This window comes from Camellia sinensis, chromosome 3 (genome assembly GCF_055761805.1).
Source record: "Camellia sinensis isolate YWXY chromosome 3, ASM5576180v1, whole genome shotgun sequence".
NCBI lineage: Eukaryota > Viridiplantae > Streptophyta > Magnoliopsida > Ericales > Theaceae > Camellia > Camellia sinensis.
Window position 1 is genome coordinate 72,407,980 of NC_138963.1, and position 24,923 is coordinate 72,432,902.

Below are 24,923 nucleotides of genomic sequence, written 5' to 3' on the forward strand. Positions count from 1 at the left end.
TTTTTTTTGGGTCCCATCCCATTTTAAAAGGAATTTTGGTGAAAGAAGTGGATAGACAGTATGAATTGGAGTTGTTGGAGGGAAGAAGTGAAGTTGAAGGGGTTTTCTTCTTTTTTTTGATTCAAGTTGAAGGGTTAATAGTTGTTAAAAAAAAAAAGTAAGTTGAAGGGTTAATAAAGTGACTTTGATACTATAAAAAAACAGTTAAATAAATAAAGTGACTTTTGTTACTATCAAAAAAATAATTAAATAAATAAAGTGACTTCTGTTATTAGGGTGGACGGGAAGCAACTACTGCATATGGGGATTTCTTTGCACATGGAAACCAACTTGGGGAATTTGGATGATAGTGGAAAGACGAATCAAGAAATCATCCCCACACCTTCCATGAAGTAACTTCATAACCACAAACAATTGTGCACTTATTTCGTCAACGCAATGAATTCTGAATAACTTGAAACCCTTTGAGATGCCTTTCCCACGGTTTCTAAAATGGTCCACACCCGTTATGTGAGCAACCATCGCTACTCTGGTCGTTACGTAATGAGTGAATTTGATAAATGTAATAGCCACCACTGTTATGTAACAAGTTGTTATGACACCATTACATAGCAATGGCAATGTCATCTACTACATTTAAAAACCTATTTTTGTTCATTTTTTTTCTTTTAGTTTTAGTTTTTTTTTAATTATTATTATTATTATTATTTTTATTCACTTGACATTAAGATTGAACAAATTTTTATATGCAAATGCAACTTGTAAGTTGTATATTGTTTTACATTGTATGAATTGAAAATATAAATTATATAATTTTAGTTTGTTTAATAAATAACAGCAATGATTTTCAAATTTATTTATTAAACAATAATGTGTAACCTACAAATTTGAAACACAACCTAACAGGGTTCAGCTTGTCTGCAGTCCACTGGATTAGGGTTGAGTAAAAAATTCGTGAAATTCATAATCCAATCTGGTTCAGTCCCATCTAATAGGTTTTGATTGATTTTTTGAATCCGTGGTTCGGTTCCGGATTGAAAAATTAAAAATCCGTTGTCCACAAATCGGTTCCGGATTGAACTCCACTGTTCCGGATTTGAACTAATCCGAACCGTATACAAATAGCCTATATTTATATTATACACCCTCCTGCATAATATCTTTTCTTATTCCATATAATACCTAAACCCAAACTTAAACCCGGTAGCATCTTCTTTTATTGTTTTGTTTGTTGGTTTTTAGTTTTAATTTGTAATGGTCTAAATACTTGTGATGAAACCAGTTTTCTTATAGTTGTTTAAATTTTAAAACAGTATGTCGCTATTATGGAAAGACATGTTGCCATTGTGAAACTAATATGACACTATGTTTATGTTTTTATAAAATTAAAATGTTCTATATATTTTTTTTATTTAATTATGTGAATTCGTGTTTTAAACTGATCCAATCCGTGTTTAAATGGATTGGTTTGGATTGGTTCCACGATTTAAACGGACTGGATTGGTTCTAATTTTTCAAAAATCGTAGATAACAGATTGGTCCTGATTTTATCCCAATCCGGACCATTCTCAACCCTACACTGGACTTTGTTGTTTGGGCTAGTGGGGCCTACTACGGAGCCCATCTCGATAATTCGAACTATTCATTTTTCAGATCATAACATGTAGATTATTCGTTAAAAAAAAAAATATGCAGGTCCGACAACTCTAACACATTAGTTCATGACATTTATTTGAAAAAAAAAATGACAAATATTATTTGAAATATAAACCATCCATCCTTTGGAAAACATTAAACTAATGTGATTACGGTTATCGAATCGATCTGATTTTTTTCATAAATGATCTACATATCGTGCTATAAAAAATGAACAATTCGAATCATCAAAATAAAACTATGCTAAATTCCACAAGCCGACACAACACGGTCTAGTCCACTTGGACGGCGGACAAGCTAACATTATAGGTCTATAACTATTAATAACAAAATAAATAACAATTGAGCAGTGCATTATGAATTTTACACAAAAATAAATAAATAAATAAATCATTAAATGCTGATAGAAAAATATGTCAAAACTCTCTTCATAATGACTTAAAAACCGTATAAAATTTAGTACATTTATTAGATCATATTTTACAAAAATACTAAATCCCTTGTACTAAAAAAAAATCTTTTTAAATCTCAATAAATACGATTCCAAAATTTGGGGAAAAAAAAAAGGCATATCAATTAGTTTTTGCAAGTTTGTGTGAAAAGTAAAAAATTCACATCTCCAATTATTGCAATTGTTATGCTATGCTCATTACGCCATGCAATTACATTAGCGCCACCATTATCATTAGGGTAACCACTTACGGTGCCTCTAATAGTTAAAAGACAGTGACTTTGGTCCAGTCTAAGATTAGATTGGATCGTATTGTTAGGTCCGTGAGAGTTCACCACGCATCTTGTTTTGATAATTCGAACCGTTCAATATGTAGAACTCGTCGAGTACTATATGCCTGTAAAAAATCACGTTGATTGGATATCGATAGCTATGTGAACAAAACAGTTTTTAATCAACCGTTAATTTTTTCACCGTCCATTTTTTTTATACGAAACTGATTTGATCAAATAACTATTGATATCCGATCAACATAATTTTTTACAGGTATATAGTACTCGGCGAGTTCTACACATTGAACGGTTCAGATTATCAAAACGGATCCAAAAAATGGACCCCATGGGCCGGACTGGACGGGTCCAGTCTTGATCTCAACTTGAGACAAGCCGAACTGGACGGGTCTAGTTAAAATAATATGTTGTGGTGCTTTTTTGTTAACTTTTTAAAAAACAACTTCATAAATATCAAGTGATAAATAATATAGAGTAATATTCTAAAACTAATAAATAACGACATTTTGATGGTTTAGACCGACAAAGGAGATCATGTCTAGGGGAAATAAATAGAAGAAATAATAGAAATAATGTGGGTATTTGGAAATTTGTTATTTTAATAGGTTATTTTAATTTTTAACTATTTTAGTAGATTGAAATTTTTATATTTGGGAAGATGATTGAATTTTTTTGTAATTGGATGTGATGTTTGTAAGAGAAAAAATGAAATAATTATGAATTTAATATAACATTTTATCTTATTAACTATTTTAACATATTTTATCTTTTATAAATTTTAATTAAAAAATAGCCCAAACCCACCTTGCCGAACAGCTCCAATATATCACACTAGGACCAGAGCACACAAGGGTTTCTTATCCAAAGTCATCAAGGCAAAGTTCCACAAAGACCTTGATCTAATAATGCATCCAGTACTCAATTGGATTTGGATATGATCCATGTGCATAATAGTTTTGCTCTGTAATGATAAGGGCCACATCGCACATCATAAATGGAATACAAGAGTATGATGCAAGCATGACATTTCTCGAGTCTTAGCTTCGAAATACTCTATCATCAAAAGTCATACTCTATACTCAAAATTCATGTTCTCATACACTTTAATATTGTATTTGAATTATAAATTTAGATAAAAATTTAAAAAGAAAAAAAAATAAGTTAAATGTGAATAAAATATAATTACATTTCATTCACATTTATTCTTTCTCATTATAAATCTTTACTCAAATCTAAAATCAAAATACAACCTGAGAATAATTATTCCAATTTTACGCGACACAAACCCTCCCCATTTAAGCTTTCCAGCATCAACAAAATGAAAAATAAAACCATGATGACTTATGGCAACAACCAACTCTGCAATACCAAAACATTACAGTAAGGAAAATGTTTGGTAGCTCAAATTTTTGTGGCTCAAATGGCTCAAATCTGTCAAAACGACGTCGTTTTACACTCAAAATCTGTCAAAACGACGTCGTTTTGACAGATTTGAGCCATTTGAGCCACAAAAATTTGAGCTACCTAGCATTGTCGTTACAGTAAAAGAAAATGTGCAAAAATCTCATTTAGTGGGTGTTTGAAAAGTGAGTTTTTTTATAGGATTTTTTAGTTGTAGGATATTGTTGGAGAAAAAAAAATTTGTGCTTGAGAAGATAGTTAGATTTTTTTGTGGTTGGACGTGATGTTTTTGAGATAAAAAATAAAATGATTATGGGGTTTGATGTGATATTTTGTTTAGATTGATTTTTTTTTTTTGGTTTTATAACTAATTTGTCTTTTAGTAGAAAAAAACAAAAAAAAAAAAAACAAAAACCAAACTTCCCAAACACCCCTTAGAGCATCTCCAACTGTTCATTACTTTTTTCACCAAATTTAAAAAATAGCTAATTTTCTCAATCTGATACGACTAGCTCCAATGGTGTGTACCAAAACGGAAGGGGTCGACCGGCCAGTTGACCGGTAAGGCTTACGAATTTTCTTTTTTTTTTTGCCTCCTGATTACTCCTGTCAAAAGAGACGAACTCAGAGTGGCCTTCGAAGCTTGCAACTTTTGCAATGAAGTTGGCAAACAAGAAGCTCTTTCCCTGGGTAGCCCCAGAGCTGTCGATTGTTTTGATCTTTCAAGTATGTCAATCACACCCACTTCAAAACACAAATTACTATATACAAGTCTAGCGATAATATTTTATTTTTTAGAGCTGATGTTGTATCCATGGCTGATGTTGTACCTTAGAGATGATGCAACCAAAGGTTTCTCTGGAGACTGTCACTATGACACCAGAAGAAAAAGCTCTTGGTCATCGGGGGGGGGGGTCGACCCCGGGGTCGTCCAGTTGGTCGACCTTCCAATGTAAAATCTATACAAAATTTTGCGAAAATTAGTTATCTAGTTGGTCATCCGATAGTGAAAATACAACGGTAATGAATAGTATTTTGGCGAAAGATCCAGCGCATTCTCATTTTGGTGAAACTTTTGGTGAATTCTCATTTTGATATCAATTTAGTGAAACCATTGTAGTGAGAAAAAGTGAGTTTTTCATCAAATTTCAAATCTGATGCAGGGTTTGATGCACCGTTGGAAATGGCCTTAGTAACAAATTCAACAACAATTTTCTATTGGAAACCGCAAAATATCAGTCATCGAATGGATCTAGCCGGCACCCCCAAAATTTTTAAAAATTTTGTATATTGTATTAGTAATTAATAAGATAATTTTAAAATAGAGTCTTTGCACTTCTAAAATTTCAATAATTTACACCTTCCAAATTATTTATATTATAAAATTTAAAAATAATTTTAAAATTGAATTTTATTAAATATTGATCTTTCTATTTGTATCTATATTATTTGTTGTACTTCTATATTGTTTAGAATTACTTATATTTTTTTATTTGTCATTTTTCTTATTTTTTTGTTCATATGTCATTTATGTTTTTTTTTCCCCTCTTTTATAAATCACATTTTAATTTCCTTATGCATCTTATTTTGCATTTATGTTTGTTTGTTCATTCTCTAAAAATAAAAATATTGTCTAAAAATAAAAATATTATCTATTTCAGCATAGCATTCTTAAAATAAATTCATTAACTTTAATACCATTTACGGATACAGATTATCGTTATACTCATAAAAACAAATATTTTCAATTATAATTTTTCTTTTAAAACTAAACTACGTAATAAGATAGAAGATAATTTTGTAACAAATTGTTTTTACCTTATTTATAGAGAAATATATTAATTAAGGCTTTAATGTCAAACTTATCATAAGTATTTTAATATATATTATAAAAAGTAACGATTACTGCATTTTTAAATAGTTAACTTTAGTAGACATAGACATAATAATAATAATTAGGGTTGGTTTGGGATGTTCTAAAAAAGTACACTTTTTGACTTATTGGCTTATATGGGTTGAGTTTGGGTTTGAGTTTGATGTGATATGTTAGAAAGGTAATGTGATTTAAATAAGATGACGTGACTTAAATAAGATAGTGACTTTTTGACTGTTTGTATTATTTAGGTCATGCCAAACTTGGCCTTAATATTTTGTTAAGTTATGCCAGCGAAAACCATATGACTATTTATATTTTTATTCTCAATTATATTAACAAAAAATGTCCAATTAATAATATAAATCGAAGGTTAAAATTTTATAATAATTTTTTTTGGCAAAAAGTTACATGTGTTTTTGCCCTCCCAAAGTTCAAATCCTAACTAACGATAGGACCATCACCACTCATCATCATCACCACCACCATCATCATCATAACAATAAGCAACACCACCCTCACGATCATCATAAATATCATCTTCATAAAATGTATTTGCGTCTTCTGACCAGTTGTATTCTAAATCTTTAGGTTTTGAATATTTATCACTGGCATTCGCACTATCAAGCTCTTCTGATTCATCACTTGAGGTTCTGCTCCCACTATCCTTATTGTCTTCAGATGTATCCTCATCCGGATAATCATTCAGAGGATTATCTTCGGCTGAAAACCCAAAAATAGACGCATTAATACATTAAGGTCTGAAAAATTGATGTAAAAGGATGGAGCAGGATTCATATGGATGATACCATTATGCTGTGTTTGGTTGGGGGATTTGGAGAAGGATTTGGAAAGGGAAAGGGAAAAGGTGTGTGAAATTAGGTGAAATGTAGGTATATTTTATTTACATTTCACCTAATTTTTCCCTTTCCCTTTCCAAATCTCTCCTCAAATCCTCCAACCAAACACAACGTTAGAATCATCGCTTTCATACTCGGATTCATCTAGGCCATCACAGAATTCACCATCATCTTCAACCTGTACCCTACACCATTGACATGAAGAAGGAGATGTAACAAAGTTACCAATATGCAAGAATAAAAAATCCTTACTAAGGAAATGGATTTGAAGCATCTTCCTCAGTTATGTTGGTGTCATCCTTCACAGCATACAAGTCATACAGAGTCATTCTTTGATGCTGCAGCATAACAATTAGAGGAACCTATCATAAAAATAAAAATAAAAAAATAGTTGCCCAATGTCGTGAAAGATCAATAGGGCATCTCAAAAATCAACACACCGATGCGACACTTGCCTATCTTTTTCTACCAGGTATGCCCATCAATATGGCACATCTACAACTGTTGTGATATTAATGAAGTTCATGTGAGACCCACTACATCAATTGCCGAGCGGGCGATCCCTGTCTCGTTTATCCAGCTAGCTTTTCTCCGTGGTACTCAAATTCTATTTGTGAGAGCTCCTTCGGCTCGGCTACTATTTTTTTGAAAGGTAAGGTGGGACCTTTATAACCCAAAAAGGCATTCTCAATAAAAATGTGGTAGAAAATCATGGTAAGTATAGCACTATTTTTGGGGGGGGTACATGGGAAAGGAAACTACAAAGTGCCAAGCCCTCTCTCTAGACATCCCTAACATGTCTGAAACTAACATACTTCTAATTTCAGCCAGCATATAGATTAGACAGAGCTATGTGCAATACAGAGTGAAGAACCAGCACTATTGAAATCAACATGGTGAAAGTAAGATTGACTGTTTGGCCAAAACCCCTGCATCTCACTAGGAGGTTAGTGCATTGAATCTCCCCACCTACGCGTGAGTCTTATTTTCCCGTGTATTTGTTGGGGGGTTTTCTCCCACTTTGGGAGTTTCTTTTATATTAATTATGTGTGTATTTGATTTTTATTATTATGATTGTAATTCATTGGGCTTCATTCTAATATCATACATATGAACTAAAAAAAACCATGGTGTGAAAGTAGGATTTAATTGTCAGGATTCAGGAATAGATGCCATCTTTTTTCTATACAAAGATTGATGAATAGATGCAGGTTTTTAACATCTGACCTGAAGACAAAAGAGCATAGAAGGAACATCATACTCTAAATGAAGCTGAATTTCAACCAAAAAACTATTTACAAAACATACAAATAAATAAATTCAAGAAAGTATAATTTGGAGCAAGACCTTGGTTGGACATATAGTCATGAATATACTCAATTTCCGCAGCAGCACTTGGGATGAACTTTCTTAATAGAGGAAGATAACTAGACAATCTTGTGATCCTCCAAATCCGTATCTCTGCATCAAAATTCAGAGAAGCCAAACCACTTTCAAAGGTCGTGCATTTAAAAAATAACATTAGAAAGTGCATGACAATAATACTTACTCCTGCTCCTGCACTTCACTAGCTGTTTCCTCAACATCAACACGAACAACATCGTAGACATGACAAATTTCATGCAGAGCATCATCATGTGTTGCCTCTTTTCTCCCCTTTCTACTCCTCCATATTTGTTCAAAACGAGCATTTTTTGACAAAGCCTGATCAGAACAAAAAATATGAAATAACATTTTATGCAGCATATTTTACTTGGTCATCTCCGGTGAAAAAGAATGTGATCAAGAAATTGAATAATATCTCACTCTCAATTAGTTCAGCAAGCATAAAAAGTACAACTGAAAAGTATGGCTATCCATTTGCATTTTTAACTGTTAATCAACTAAGATCTACTTTCATTCATATTGTTCATAGGCAGATTTTATCAATTGCATACAAGAATACAGTATTACAGAAGCAAGGAGAGTTGGCCATTAGACATTTTAGAAATTTTAATCAAGCTTTTGATGAATATAGGAGGTTGGACTGACTTAGAAGGCAGTGAAAAGGGAATAGGAAAGGATGGATAAATTTTTCTCGCTATTTTGAATTCTGGAATTGGTAACCGGTCACAGAGTAAAATTGGCAAGATGCAAATATTTATTGGATTAGGAATTGTGTGGGAGCCTAGATTCATGAGAGCGGTATACCAAGATTGATAGTTCAATCATATCCAGCAACAGAGTTGGGATTTTACAAAGTGGGGTCAAAGCAAGAGCTAATTATCTGGAAGTGTTTACTTCAACAAAATATAGGAGTTCATAACCAAATGTTATCTTACCATTACTTTAATATAAAATAGGCAAAATTATACTATGTAATTAAATCTCTAACAAAGTAATAATTTCATAAAAATATTCCAAACACACCCCCTGACAATCACTAATGCCTCTTAGAGCCTATGTTACATAGATAGACTCTTCTAAATGTATGAAGTACCCATGTTGGACACTCAACACTTGGGTAAGGTATGGATGTGTCCAACATGTGTAGTTGGACATTCACCTAACAACCATATTTAGTAATTGAGATAACCATAAACCCAAAAATAAAGTCGCAGCTTCATGTAGCCGACCCCATTTGATGGGACTTAAGGCTTGGTTTGGTTTGGTTTGGTTTGGGTTTATCTTCAGCATGAAATGCTTTATGGCACTTTTGCGACCACAATTATACCCTTCAAAATAAAAGTAGTACATTAAAAATATGGATATTTTATCGTGTCTTTGTATCCTTGGACATGAAAATTAAATAAATCAGACACTAAAACACATATTCGCATGCAACACCTATACCTGAGTTCCATGTAATATAAGAGCAAACTCAAGCGTTTACCAATGGGTGGAGGTAGGTACCACTTAAGCATCCTTAGGCTCAAAAAAGATTAGGGAAAAGTAAATACCTAAACTAATTTTTTTTAATCAAAATTGAATACTTAAACCAAGACTAAATTCTTTCTCATTGACAAATCATAGTTTGGATCTCTCTCGCGCGCGCAAAACCTTAGCAGTAATTATAACATTCAATCACGGTACGAGATTCAGTTAATGATTCTAAGCAGCATCATGTAAAAACTATCTATTGCCTTTGCCTAATACATATTACTATTACTGCGGTCTATGAGTACAAATTGGGATTGGGGGGAGCATATAGAAATGAATAAAAATATCCAGGCCATTATTCAGAAAGAGGACACAAATTTAACATGTAAAAGAAGCAGCTAATACTAAATTCAGCCAAAGTGAATCAGTGGCACCAAAAGCTACTGACAACTTTCTACATACCTCTTGTTTTTGTTTGGCTTTAACCAGCAATTGATCTTGTTTCTGCCTTAACATTACATTGACAATGCTGAAGTGTCAGTTCCAAGAAGTCAATCATTTTTAAAGCAGTTAACTATGCATAAGTGTCTCTCCAGGAAGGTATAAATACAAATACAGCAATAAGTTTGTATTTATATACAAGGAAGAGGAGGATGAAATGAAACGAGAAGACCCACCCTTACAAAGACCAACAACACGCATGTCTCCAAATATTTAGTAGATGAATCAAACATATCAGCAGCAAGTGATTTAAGAATTATCGTTTACTTGTGACCGTGAATGAAATTTTAAATACTGGTAACTAAAAAAAATTAATAAAGATGCCTCAATGATATTGACAGAAGCAACATTGACATCCAAAAGATTAACTCAACAATGCATCTCATTGCAGGATTTTGGTCACAACTTTACTGTGGTTGGCAACCACTAGAGGCACAACTTAAGTATCTCCATGATAAGAGAACAAATGATTTTGCATGTTGGCTACATATGCTTTTATAAGATCACAACAGACTACAGTATAATGCAACGATATGAAAAAAGATGGCATCAACAGGTTGAGAAGTATGATTCACTACATATTCAACATGTATTTTCTTCATTGCAAAGATCAACATCAAAACCTAGAAGTAGATTGGATCTTAACTCTAAAATCTGTAAATGCTGCCAAAACATAGAGAACTCAACCTAGACACATTAAATTAAAAATATATTCAACACTAACCTTGGATCTATAGGCCAATAACTTCTCAGCACTTCCAAACAAATGGCTGTGGTCCATGTGAAGATTCATGGGTATAATGATAGAAATGTATCATGTTTCTATGATAATGACCTTATATTAAGTTACCATTCTTTTTGAGGACTTGATCCATTCCCCGAATTCTAGAATTTAACAAATCTATGTGACTCTCACTTTGAAGGGATTCATCAAGAGAATCCAAATTTAACCAGGTTCTGTTCAAATATCAAGTATAATTCATGTTTCATGAGATTTCTTTTTGATCCCACTAGAAGATTTCAAAGCCAATACATGTGTGGAACCAGAATTGACTGAATTTGGGATCAACCTCATACCATTTCATTTGGTTAATTAAAAAAAATGAAGGTGGATCATAGATTCCTGGCTGTTTGCACCACATTTTATTTTTCTATCGATTGTGGCCTATTAATTATGACCAAGTTCGATAATGGTCTGTCGATTGAAATCATAAACTATTCTCAAAGAATAACCTTGACCACATTTGTTTTTATTGTTATTATTTCTGTCGACAGACATGTTAACGTTGGTGCTAAAATTTAGGAACCTTTCGTTGACAAAATGCTGACAAGGCATAAAGATGACATGGCAGGATTGGTAAATATGGCTGACATGGAGTAAGGATGTGTTGAAAAGAGAAGGATAAGGAAGATAATGACAGAAAATCAAGGAAGAAATCAAAAATTCAAAGAAGCAGTTCCTAGAATGTAGGGATAGGCATGACGGAAATCAAAGAAACAAGAAAGATTAGAACCAAGAGCCAGGCCAGAAGTCAAGTATAAAAGAGAGAGTTGGGGTGCAAAATAGAGGGATATGATAATTTTAGAGAATTCAAGATTAGGGAATGATTAGGATATCATCCCCTATTTATATTAATGAAGATTAATAATTATAAGGGAGTCCTAAGGCATAGAATAATTATAAAATAATAACCCAAATAATAATATATTATGCTAATACTCCCCCTCAAGCTGGTGCGAAGATATCTCTCATGCCCAGCTTGCTTAAGATGTCATGAAATAGTTTATTCCCAACTCCCTTGGTGAGGATGTTAGCAAGTTGGTCACCAGACTGCACAAAGGGAGTACATATGGTGCTACTAGTGAGTTTCTCCTTAATGAAGTGGCGATCAATCTCAACATGCTTCGTCCTGTTATGTTGAACCGGATTATGAGCGATGTTGATAGCAGCCTTATTATCACAGCATAACCACATGGAGTCTGTTTGATCAATACCTAGATCACTCAACAATAACTTGATCCATAAGCGTAGCTCTAAACTTAGCTTCTATACTTGACCTGGCAACTACATTCTGTTTCTTACTCTTCGAAGTAACTAGGTTGCCTCCAACAAAGGTGCAATACCCTGAAGTCGATCTCCTATTAGTTACTAATCCAACCCAGTCTGCATCTGTTTAGACTTCCACACGAAGATGATCATACTTTGAAAAATAAAGACCCTTACCAGGAACAAATTTTAAGTACTTCAAAATTCTCGTGACAACTTCGAAATGAATCTGATGAGGAGCATACATAAACTGGCTAACCACACTGATAGCAACAACAATATCAGGACGGGAGTGAGATAGGTAAATGAGCTTACCCACTAATCGCTGATAATTCTCCCTATCAACAGCTTCTCCTCCTTCATCATCCCCTAATTTCTGATTAAGTTCCAATGGAGTGTCACAGGCCTTGCAGCCAAGCATCCCAGTTTCCTTCAACAGGTCAAGCACATACTTTCTCTATGAAATAAATATCCCATCCTTGGAGCGAGCAACTTCAATTCCCAGAAAATACTTCAAGCTTTCCAAGTCTTTGATTTCAAACTCATAGGCTAAATATTTCTTCAATAGAGGTATTTCCTCACTATCATCGTCCGAAAGAACTATGTCATCTATATAAACAATAAGTGTTGTAGTCTTACCACGTGAGGAATGTTTCACAAACAAGGTGTGATCTGCCTGACTCTGTTTGAAGCCATATTTAAGCATAGCCTAAGTGAATCTCTCAAACCAAGCCCTTGGAGACTGTTTAAGACCATATAATGACTTCCGAAGCCTAAATACTTTGCCTTCTGTCTGATGATCCTCAAAACCCGGAGAAATGTCTATATATACCTCTTCTTCGAGGTCACCATGGAGAAAGGCATTATTTATATCAAACTGATGAAATGGCCAATCTAGATTAGCTGCTAGAGAGAAATACTCTGACTGAATTTATCTTAGCCACAGGTGCAAATGTCTCCTAATAGTCAACGTCATATGTCTGAGTGGACCCTTTTGCCACAAGTCTAGCCATGTAACACTCAATAGAACCATCCGCTTTGTGTTTCACAATATACACCCATTTGCATCCCACAAGTCGTTTGCCCGTAGGTAACTCAATCAGTTCTCAAGTGTCATTCTTCCTAAGTGCTTTCATTTCCTCAATCATGGCAAGTTTCCACTCAGAGGTAGCAAGAGCATCCTAAAAATAATTAGGAATGCTAACAGAGAAAATATTTGACACAAACGCTCTATATGAGGATGACAAATAAGAGTAAAACACATAACTAGAAATAGGATTTTGAGTACAAGATCTCATTCCCTTTCTCTTGGCAATAGGAACATCAAGATCAATGGACTCAAGAGATTCAAAGTTACCTGGATTCTCACCAGAAGCAAGAGATGGGAGTGGAGAAGCAAAAGTGGTCTCTTGTATCCAGTTAACTTTATGTCTGTCTTTGTCCCTGACATACACTTGTCCTTTTCTATCCTTGGTGATATTGGCTTATGTAGTCCCAGTAGGAGGTGGTGGTGCAAGAACAGCTGGTTCCACAATAGGAATCACAGGAATCACTTCACACCAAGGCTCTCCCTAGAGAGAGAAGTATGACACCAGAGAGGACAAGAAATAGGACTGGGACTCAAAGAAAGTGACATCCATGAACACAAACCACTTACGAGAAGGAGAGTGGTAACACTTATACCCTTTTTTAGTAGGAGAGAAACCAAGAAAAACACATTTGAGGGCGCGAGGATCCAACTTACCACGAGTAGAAGAGTGATTATGAACAAAACAGACACAGCCAAATATTTTAGGAGAAATAGAAAACAAAGACTGGGAACCTAGGAGGACTTGAAGAGGAGCTTGTTTTCTCAAGACCTGGGTAGAAAAACGATTAATAAGATAGGCAGTAGTGAGAACAGCGTCGCCCTAGTAGGACTGAGGCACACTCATAGAAAAACACATGCACCGAGCCATGTCAAGAAGATGGCGATTCTAGAGTTCCACCACCCCATTTTGTTGAGGGGTATTGGTGCAAGAGGTCTGAGGGATAATGTTATGAGTAGAAAAATATTGCCCTAACTCAGAATCTATGTATTCACCCCCATTATCAGAACGAAATATTTTCACAGTGGCCCCAAACTGAGTACAAATCATCTTATGAAAATTGCAAAACACAGAGAAAATCTCACTCTTGTCTTTCATGAGATACACCCAAATAGTACGAGAAAAATCATCAATAAATGTAACAAACCATCAATGACCTTTCACAGACATAACACGAGAGAGACTCCAAATATCAAAATGTATTAATAAAAAAAGAACTAAACTTTTATTAAAACTGGGAGCAAAAGAAGCTCTATGTTGTTTTCCAAGTTGACAAGACTCACAAAGAAACTCAGACACATTATTGTTTGCGAAACCAGATGAAAATAAATGCTTAAGTAAATAAAAAAAAGGATGCCCAAGACGCCGATGCCACAGCCATAAATCATCTTCGGTAGTAGGACTCGTGGTGGAAGAATAAGCAAACTTGTCCGGTTGATCCAGGAAGTAGAGACCATTTGCTACACTACCACTGCCAATCGTCCTCCTCGTGACAAAGTCCTGAAAAAGATAATGATCAAGAAAAAAAAAACGTCACACTACAATTCAAATCCTAGGTAATACAACTAAAAGATAACAGGTTAACAAAAAAATTGAGAACATAGAGCACAAAAGATAAAGGTATAATAGGAGTGACATGGACTAAACTTTTCCCAGAAATGGAAGAAACAGTACCATCTGCAATCTTAACTTTGTCCTAACCAAAAGAGGGCTTATAGACAGAGAAAAAGTCAGAGGATCCCGATATATGATCTGAGGCACCAGAATCAATAATCTAGGGCAAAGACTTGTGAGACAAGAAAACACGAAGAGAAGAGGCTAAGTTACCTGAGCGGTCAAACAACAAGGAAGATGTACTGAGAGCAGTAAAAGACCGACGGTCTAGCAAGTGACGCAGAACATCCTCAAGCTCAGGAGTAGTCATGCCACAGAGACCATCAGAAGCCTGGCCAACGAAAGTGGAAGTAACATCAAGTGTATCAATGGCACTAGACTGATGAGCTCATGGATGGGAGCCACGTCTTCTAGACTAGCCTAACCAACCTCCTCTAGGACCAGATCAATCACCTTGACTCCCAGATGGAAGCCTATGAAGCTTCCAACACGCCTCACGAGTATGCCGTGGCTTTTTACAGTAATCATAGAATGCAGACTCCTTGGTGGCAGACGGAGAAATGAGAATCAAGTTGAGCCCATCTCGAAGGGTAGACAGTAAGGCTGAGCGGTCAGTAGAGACAGGGGACATCAAAGCAGACCGGCAACTCTCCTCATTCTGTACATGGGCAAATGCCTCCTAAAGTGAAGGAAGAGTATCTATACCCCGAACTCGACTCCTAACCGAATCATACTCCACATCGCCAGAAACTTGAAGACCCGTTCCTGTGCGATGAACTTTCTGCACCAGACTGAATCAGCTGTGCAAACAGGCTTATAGTCCTGCAGGTGCTCAAGGCATTTCTAGCCGTTGGTGAGGAAGGTGAAGTACTGAAGAATAGTCTGCTCCCCCTGAACAGAGCTCTTAATAAAGCGGCGCAACTCAAATGCCTGTGAGAAATTCCCTTTGCGGGAATAGGTGGCAGCCACAGCATCCCAAACATCCTGGACAGTCTCCATAAACAAGTAGCCCTCACCAATTTCTGGAACCATCAAATGAATAAGCCAACCCATATTGGTAATCTCCCATTGGTTATAACCCAGGTCAGTGATACTGGGTGCCTGTATCCTGCCATCTACATACCCCATCTTCCCTCTGTTCTTCAAAAACATAGTCAAACTCTACAACCATGAGAGATAGTTCTGACCATTAAATAGAGAGGCAGTGATTTTAAGACTAGGGTTAGGGTTATCAGTCATAATAGTAGGTATAGAAAAACTCTCACTCCTAGGTGTCTGAGAAGTAGTGGACACACCGGTGCAATCTGCCATAGATACTGTACTACCGAACCCTCAACAAAACTAGTGCCAATCACAAACCCGGAAGGTGGAGGAATACAAATACAATGACCACTAAGAAAATTAAAGACTTAAAAATTCATCAACTTTTTTTTTTCTTTACTGCATTTAAAAAATAAAATTAAAATTAAAAAAAAAAACAGAGAATAAACAGAGAAGAAAGAGTGGATAACAAAAAACGACAAAGCAAGAACAAACGACGAAGCAAGCTAGGCACTATATCAGCATAACGAAGAAGCAATACATCATCAGAGGTTGTCAACTAGGTCTGTCGAGGCTATCAGAGGAGTCGACTAGGCTGGGACAGCCAACATGAAAGGGCCACGAGGCCTGGAAGCCTGTCGGAGAAGACTAACAAGGCTGGGTAGCCTGCGATAGTGAGCAACGAGGCTAGGGCTGCCTCCAGCAGGCTTCAACAATGACCGACTGGGCCAAGAAGCACTTCGGCAGTAGCTGACAGGGCTAGGGAAAGGAGTTACACATAGCAAAACTAAATAGGTAGTTGTGTGGTGGCTGTGTAGTGGGGTTGGGGTGGCTGACGAGTGTGGTGGAGGGATTTAGGGTTGTGGCTATAATACCATGATAATTTTAGAGAATTCCAAATTTGGGAATGATGAGGATATCATCCCCTATTTATATTAATGAAAATTAATAATTACAAGAAAACCCTAAGGCATAGAATAATTACATAATAATAACCCAAATAATAATATATTATACTAACAGGATAATCAACCATCAAACACACTCGTGCAGAATTATTTAAGAGTAGTTCTAAATTAGCCATTTTAGGAGTAGATTAAACTAGTAGCTTTTTTCAATACCCACTTCTCTTCTTTCTATCGATTGCTATATTTCTTCAATTTTTTTGTTCTTGTTTAAGTTCTTGTAACTAGTAACAAGTGACAATTTATTCGAATTAATACATATTCTGTTCTGTTCTATTTTCTCTTCATTTAATTACCTCCAGGGAAGTCTTTAATCTGTTCAAGGCAAAGAACTCAACCAGAAAGACTGATTTTTATTTGTGTTTACTTGAAATTTATTTTGAGTCTGTCGATCAAATCATTGTCGATTGGGCTTAAATTAGATTTTTTTGCCAACACTGGCATAAGGCTCTATGGCAATACTAGATACTATCTTTCCGCAGCAATTAAAAAGTTATTTGAGAGAGAGATGTCTTACATTTTCAGTTTTAAAAGTGTGTCTTCGTTCCTCAGTTGTCTCCTTACTTCGAAATTCATCCACAGATTTAGGCTGCTTTAAAAACATTAATTATTAGAACAATTACAACCAGTTTCTTAATAAGAAGACAATGAGAACAAGAAGCATACCTAAAATCACATTAACAAGCATGCATCCATGCAACACAGTCAAGATGCAAGTGACACGTGGACCAGCATACATACCATAAATGATTGCAAAACATCACTGGAAACCTTCAGGCTGCTTACTGTCTCTACATGTTGTAAGAAAACCTTTTTGGTCTTTAACGCCTTTACTGCAAAATGATAAATGCATTAGATAGACAATGATTCATGCACCCCATACAAATTTATATACCTTCTGCTCATAAATGAACCATGAAATTTACTAGAAATGGAAAGTTAATATCTTCATAATCCATATTTTAGTAAATTATGCCACAAGCCCCTGAACTTTTCATTATTAAGACCTTAAATTAAATTTCCGTTCAATTAAGTCCTCTAACTTTGCAAATTGGTTTAATGTAACCCTTCTGTTACATTCTCTCCACTTTTGACCATTAAATACATTATATGGAAGCTAACAAAAGAATAAATTGATAAAATTAATTACAAATTCATTTTGTTTATATAAAAACAAAACAAACACAACAAAAATCATAGAACCAGCACCCTTTCTATCACTACCATAGGTTTATCAGGCCGTTTAATAAAAAAAAAATATGTTAGAAAAAAATATTTCAGGTTAATTTAATCAATTTATCCTTTAGATTGGTCCTATATCATATAATAAATTGACAGAATGTAACAAAAGAGATAAATTGAGCCAAGTTGGAAAGTTAGAGGGCTTATTTTGAAGAAAAAATTAGTTTAGGGACCTAATTAAAAAAGGGTGTAAAACTTAAGGACTTCTAGTATAATTTAGAGTTAATTACACTAAGACCCAATCAACTATTAGCAAATATCACTTTACCCCCTCGTCTATGAATCAGTACATTGACTCCATCAATTATGAAAATCACACAAATACTCCTCTTTTGGAGATGGTTTGAAAGGGGTCTGCAAGGCATGAAAGTGATACATTTTTATAATTGAAGGAGTCAAAATGTACAAATTCACAAATGAGGGAGTAAAATGATATTCTTTAATAGTTGAGAAGGTCTTGGTGTAAATAAGACTACAAAATTTACTCTCCATATTTTGAAGCGTATGGAGCAAATAAAGTAATTCAGCATAGCATTTGTTAGCACATTCATTAAGGTTGTGTTTGGATATTTCACCCAACTTTTCCCTTTCACTTTCGAAATCCGTGATCTAAACGCAACCAAGAACATTCTATATTAGGCCCAAATTCATGCATGGGGGATGAAATTCTCTCCATTACATAATTCAATGGCTAATATTTCCTTAATTTGAATTGATAATAAGATAACATAACTACTTGGCAACAATCTAACAATGAAGCTACTGGTGCGTATACACACTATTCCCACATATATATACATGCACAGGGAGACAAAGCAGACCCCAATACATTGCAAATGGAATTATCTACACGTATTTATACAATGTGTGGGTGTGTATAGAGAGAGAAGCTGAACGTACCTTTTCCAGAAGAATCAGAAATTGAGAGCTTCTGAGAGTCTAGAAATGGCCTCTTCAATAACCTCTCGTTGATTTTTCAAGCCCTACGAAACGCACGGTTCACAATAATCAAGAACGAATTTCGAGATCAGAATGAAACAATGAGTTCAAAAAAATTATAAAAAAAGAAAACGAATAGAAATCCTAATAAACTCACAGAAAGCTTCGAGGTGAGACTGGTAAGCTTTGCGTTTGACCCTGACGATCACTGGCTTGTCGTTCTTAGAAGGAAACCAAGAGGTTGCTGCTATATCAGCCATTGACGAAGAAGAATAAATTGGGGTTAGAGTTTACGTCTGGTTCAGTTCAATCGAAATGCAGTCTCGTCCTCGTACGGGGGTCTCGGTTTACACACCGGGTGCCTCTACTCACAACCCACGCACACCATTAATTATTTTTTATTATAATATTCACCACAAAAGACAAAGGAATATAATATATACTTTATATAAAATTATCACAAAAATAATAATGAATATAATACACATTTCTCTCTTCTTTTTTTAAGATACATCGGAAAGTTAACAAAAGGAAAATGTCTCGTAACTTAAATTTTGAGGCTCAAAAGTGGCTTAAATGGCCAAAACGACGTCGTTTTGGCCATTTTTATGATGTTATGTACTCAAAACGACGTCGTTTTGGCCATTTGAGCCACTTTTGAGTCACAAAATTTGAGTTACGTAGCATTGTCGTTAACAAAAATACACTAGGGCTAAGTCCTCTCCTTCGATCTGCCAATGATGTCTGCTACTAACAGACTCCTAACTTCTGTTGGTGGTTCATTAACCACCAATATATCTTTTGGTTGTTACGTTCTAAGCTTTGCTAGTGCATCTGCACATAAGTTTCTTTCCTTGTAAATATGTTGCACAGGACATTCACATCCACGCATAATGATCTTAGCATCTTCTATTAAGCCTCTGTATGGGGAGTTGATGTTTGTCTCCTCTGTTAAAAGTGTAATAGCTTGCATGGCATCAGTTTCAATAATCACTTTATTCATACCCTTTTGAAACAGTACTATTAAGCCTTTGTATATCGCCCATAACTTATTTTCAAGACTGGTCCTGTGTGAGTGATTTTCCGATCACACTGCCCGACTCAATATTCAGCTGGAGAACACTGGCAGAATAGATGACACCTGGCTAACCTGTAACAGAAAGAGAAGATTCCAGCGGTGGTTCGTCCACCTGGGGACACTCCGACTATCAAGTCAGTATATCTCTCAAAGATAAATCAATAGTACTTAACTCACTAAACAAAATATAAATTGCGTACCTTAGACCCATGGGGGTGCCTCTCTTTTATAATCACCTCAATCCTAATCCCAATAAAAGCCTAACTTTTATGAATTCCTGTTCAGTACTTACTTTGGACTCCTCAAGAGATAAAGATAAACTCTCTAAGAGCTTTATCTTTATCTTTATCTTGGCTAAGTCTCTTCTTTATTCTAGGACTCTTGTCTCTTATCTCTTATCCCGGAATCTGATATCTTCGCACCGAGGTAATCTCGGCGTCATATCCTGGACACGTGGCACCTCGGCTGACACATCAGTGTCACCTTAGCCACGTACTGGGACTTAGAAAATATGTCCCACCAACTGCCCCCTAGGTTCTATTACCTCGGCATTCTGAGGTGATGGAACCTATATCATTCCTTTCTTCCAGTACGTCGGTTTACAGTATCTTAGCCGAGATCATCATGTTGGCCGACATGTCTTTGTTAAAGAACAAGAACTCGAATGAACTCCTTTATGCGTATGAGCTGTCAAACATCACTTTTCAACCGTTTCATTCACGCGTTTTATCCTTATTGGATCGTACTCCGGACGCGCTTATTAGTCGTTTCGTGCTTACATGCGCCGCCTGACGCATTTCGCCGTTCCAGGCGCATTAATTATCCTTTTTTGCCGCCGTTTCAAGTTTTTGACAAAACTTGTTTCCTTCTTCTTCCATTTCTTCACTTTTACATCGATTCCTTTGATTTTTTCTCTCTCTAGCACTTGAATACGCCATTGTTCCAGACCTCAAGCTCTGTAACTGCCTTCTTTCCTCCTTCTGGTGAAGCTTCCGTCGTTTTGTTACTTCTGTAACCAGTGTCTAACTTCGGCGATCCTTACACCGGTTTCTTCTCTTTGGTGAGTTTACGGTTCCTTTCGTTTTCAATTCTTTGATGCTTTCTGTTACTTGCTGCCATTACTGCATTTGTTCAAACTTTTAACTTGTGAATCATATATCTGAATGTGTTTTTTCCACGATTTTGCCCTTACCCATATCTTGAACACACGCACTGTTTCAACACTTCCCTGTATTTTTGCCACGGTTCTTGGCCCTATACTTCTTGTATTCTTTATGTTCTTGGTAGACCATCTCTGTTCTTGATTTTGAAACTCCGTTCTTGTTTTCAGTTTTTTGTGTCTTTTCCAGATCTGTGCCTTAAATCTTCGTTTCCATAGACTTAGGTTTGGGATTTGTCTGTAGAACCCATAATTTAGGGCAAACTGAAACATCCCTTACAAATTTCTGCACCAGCTCAAACCTAGGTTTTTTGTCGAGGTCCTAATAGCCCTTTTTGAAACATCTTCTTTCTGAAATCCAATACCTTTAGTTATCCCGATATTATGAGTATGTGGAAACATCAGGTAGACACCCCCTCCAAGCTAGAATTTTTTAGGCTAGAGTTTGAAATCCCAGCCGATGTCAATCTGAGGTTGGCTAGGGATGATGACTCCATCATGCCTACAGATAACTCTATGCCCTTCCCTGTGGTTGCCTTTATTGAGTGTGGACTTCAGTTTCCACTTGACCCTTTTTTCCGTCAAATCCTTCACTTCTATAAGTTGAACCCAATGCAACTCGCCATCAATTCTTACCGAGTTATTACCGGTACCATAGCTTTAGTCAAACAAGAGAATGTCAGGATTACGCTTGCTAATTTCCAGCACTATTATACCACGTGTCGCCTTAGAAAAGACACGGACTATGTCTACTACCTCAAGCCGAGATCCACCGAATATAAAATCGTAGCCGACCTCCCAAACTCCAACAAGGGAGCTGGAGACGATTACTTCATCATCTCAGGCAATTGGGAGTTTCAGCCAAACGATGACCTTCATCTTTATCCCTTAAGCCGAACAGTTCTCGGGGAAGGAGCTGGTAAGGGCCATCCTTCATAAGTTTTCTTATCTTCTTGCATAAAGTTTTCATTATTCTGTTCTAATGTCTGTGTTGTTCTATCTTTGCAGTTCTTCCTCAGCCTCCAAAGAACTTTCGCCAATCCTTCTTTCCTAGCAAGGATTTAAAGAGGCTACTAACCTTCCGGTTCACAAACAAAAGGCGTCTTTGCTTCTCAACTTTATCCCAACTTATAAGTCAACTCTGCCCGACGTCCCTAAAAGGAAGAAGAAAAGCCTTTCTCCATCTTCTGTCACAACTCCACAGACTGCATCCACATCTCGAACAGATCAAGGGTCAACTTCCGATCCAGCTGACCAGCCATCAACCTTGGCTCCATACTTGATTCCAATATCACAACGTCGCCGTCGACGCCGAACAGTTTTTACTGCCGAGATGGGTCGCCCAAAACCAATTGCAAAAGATCTCTTGGCCAGCATCCCTTCTGATGTTGATACACAACCAATACAAACCCTGCATCTTCCAAAGCCAAAACGAATCAAGAAGGCTCAACCAAAGGCTAAGGTAACTCAGTCTGAATCTATGGAAACTTTGCCAATCTCCAAGTTGGCTGAAAGTGACAAATCTCAACCCTCTGCTAGGAAGAGGCGCTCTGAAGCCCAGCCATCAGAATCCCCAAATCAAAAAAACCGAGGTCATCTTCTGCGACCACCTCGGGGTCTAAAAAGAATGATGCCCCCTGGGCTCCAAAAATTACTCTGGAAGATAAGCCAATCATGGCTAACGACAGTGCTGATGACATCAACATCGGCGTAGCCCTCAGTACTGCTCTATTCCTCCCCGGCGATCGTAATCGAAACGCCGAGATGAGCGAGTACGAAAACTACTCTTTGATGCTTCAACGTTCTGTTCAAGTAAGTGTCTTTCATCTGGCACCTTTTTCCTTATTTCTCATACTTAGAAATTTTCTAATAACTTCTGTTTTATTCAATTTCAGGCCATCCAGCATGCCCATTCTTTCTCTGTTCAATCTTTCAAAAATCGAGAGAAGTTGGCCAAGATGAAGAATGAGTTTTCTGCTCTTCAAAAAACCAATAAGAGTTTACAATCAAAGATGAAAAAGTTGGAGGACCAAGCCGAGGTTGTAATCAAAGCCCAAACTGACGCCGAAGAGAAGGCTGAATCTGCCGAAGCCATTAGAAAGGTTTCTGAGTCCCAAAGAAAAGAGGTCGAGGAGAAGATGGCCCAAGCCGAAAAAGAGCTTCAAGAAGCCTTGGCCACCAAAGAGGCTGAAATCAAAGACGCTGACGAGAAGGCATATGCTCAAGGTATGGCCGACGTCACGGAGGCATATGAAATTCAAGTGAAGCAGGCATGCAACAAGGGTTTCACCCTTGGTTGGATGTCTCTTCTAAAGAAGCTTGAGGTCCCCGAGGACTTGCCATTTCAAAAAACCGACGCCATTCCTCTTCCGTTCCCTCCAACTCCTTCACCAGCTCAATCCGATGACGAATCTGAATCTGAAGATGAGACCCTGGTGAGAAAACCCAAGGAAGCAACTAGGGCCAAGTCTCCTCCTCAAAATGAGCAAGTCCTAGACTTGACTCAGGATGAGGAGGATGAGGAGGTTCGCAAAGAAGCTGCTCCTGAGAAAGCTTTATCTGAAGTCTCCCTTGCCGATAAGAGTATTAATGAAACCTTGCAAGAAATTGATGCTGAGCTTGCGACAGAAAAGGCGGCCGAGGTGGCTTCTCAACACCCTTCCGAGGTCCAAACCCAGCTTGTTGCTGATGCTGCGGAATCTTAATTTCAATGTCTTTTCTTTTGTACTTTGTTTTTCTTCGTTTTTGAAACAATGTAAGCCCTCCGTATGGCTGATATGCCCTCTCTTTGTTGAATGCTAATACAACTTTCCTTCACTGAGTGCTTGTACCTTTGTCTTTTCTTGACTGCTTTTGTGTGATTCTATACTTAGAATATTCTGCATGTCTTTCATATACTCTTCCTTCTTTGTACAATTTTCTCGGGGTGACACACATCGGGTAGCCAAACTTCTTGGTTTAACTTAACTTGTAAACTTTTAATAAGTGTTGAACATCATACTGGTTTAACTCAACTTGTAAATTGTTACAAATTTTAACAAGTGTTTAAACAATAATCTGGGTTTAACTTCAACTTGTAAATTGTCCACAAATTTCAACAAGTGTTTAAACAATGATCTCGGTTTAACTTCAACTTGTAAATTGTCTACAAATTTCAACAAGTGTTAAACAATGATTTTGGTTTAACTTAACTTGTAAATTGTCCACAAATTTCAACAAGTGTTTAAACAATGATTTCGGTTTAAATTCAACTTGTAAATTGTCCACAAATTTCAACAAGTGTTTAAACAATGATCTCAGTTTAACTTCAACTTGTAAATTGTCCACAAATTTCAACAAGTGTTAACAATGATTTCGGTTTAACTTAACTTGCAAATTGTCCACAAATTTCAACAAGTGTTAAACAATGATCTCGATTTAACTTCAACTTGTAAATTGTCCACAAATTTCAACAAGTGTTAAACAATGATTTTAGTTTAACTTAACTTGTAAATTGTCCACAAATTTCAACAAGTGTTAAACAATGATTTTGGTTTAACTTCAATTGTAAATTGTCCACAAATTTCAACAAGTGTTTAAACAATGATCTCAATTTAATTTCAACTTGTAAATTGTCCACAAATTTCAACAAGTATTAAACAATGATTTCGGTTTAACTTAACTTGTAAATTGTCCACAAATTTCAATAAGTGTTAAACAATGATTTCGGTTTAACTTCAACTTGTAAATTGTCCACAAATTTCAACAAGTGTTAAACATCTTTGTCTTCTCTCTGTCCCCTAACGTGAACCTGAGTTCTACTTGGGTTCTCATTATTTATGCATTCCAGAAACAACATTATGAATCTTTATCAGTCATA

General features: G+C 36.1%; 1 protein-coding gene across 7 annotated transcripts; it reads right to left on the reverse strand.

Moving 5' to 3' along the window:
• Positions 1–6,006: 6,006 nt before the first annotated feature.
• On the reverse strand, positions 6,007–19,222 carry LOC114314851 (uncharacterized). 7 transcript variants are annotated; one of them, XM_082920018.1, is made up of 9 exons: positions 18,985–19,216; positions 18,789–18,850; positions 17,313–17,474; positions 17,164–17,235; positions 9,853–9,894; positions 8,081–8,235; positions 7,879–7,992; positions 6,784–6,893; positions 6,007–6,716 (listed from the first exon to the last, which is right to left on the reverse strand). In XM_082920018.1, exons 4-8 carry the CDS (start codon positions 17,220–17,222, stop codon positions 6,847–6,849), a joined length of 417 nt encoding a protein of 138 aa, XP_082776144.1. In that variant the 5' UTR covers positions 17,223–17,235; positions 17,313–17,474; positions 18,789–18,850; positions 18,985–19,216; the 3' UTR covers positions 6,007–6,716; positions 6,784–6,846. The 7 variants fall into 7 exon arrangements, 6 of the variants coding, with proteins under 6 accessions (XP_082776144.1, XP_082776142.1, XP_082776143.1 ...); XM_082920016.1 differs by having other exon boundaries at positions 17,313–17,479; XM_082920017.1 differs by having other exon boundaries at positions 18,789–18,871.
• Positions 19,223–24,923: the final 5,701 nt, after the last annotated feature.

Bases quoted from the DNA above. Each gene is read 5' to 3' on its own strand.
- LOC114314851 (XM_082920015.1), bottom strand. From the start codon at position 17,222: ATGAATTTCGAAGTAAGGAGACAACTGAGGAACGAAGACACACTTTTA. The intron at 9,895-17,163 runs GTAAGACATCTC...ATGTTAAGGCAG, and splicing joins ACACTTTTAAAACTGAAAAT to AAACAAGATCAATTGCTGGT. The intron at 8,236-9,852 runs GTATGTAGAAAG...TGTTCTGATCAG, and splicing joins AAGCCAAACAAAAACAAGAG to GCTTTGTCAAAAAATGCTCG.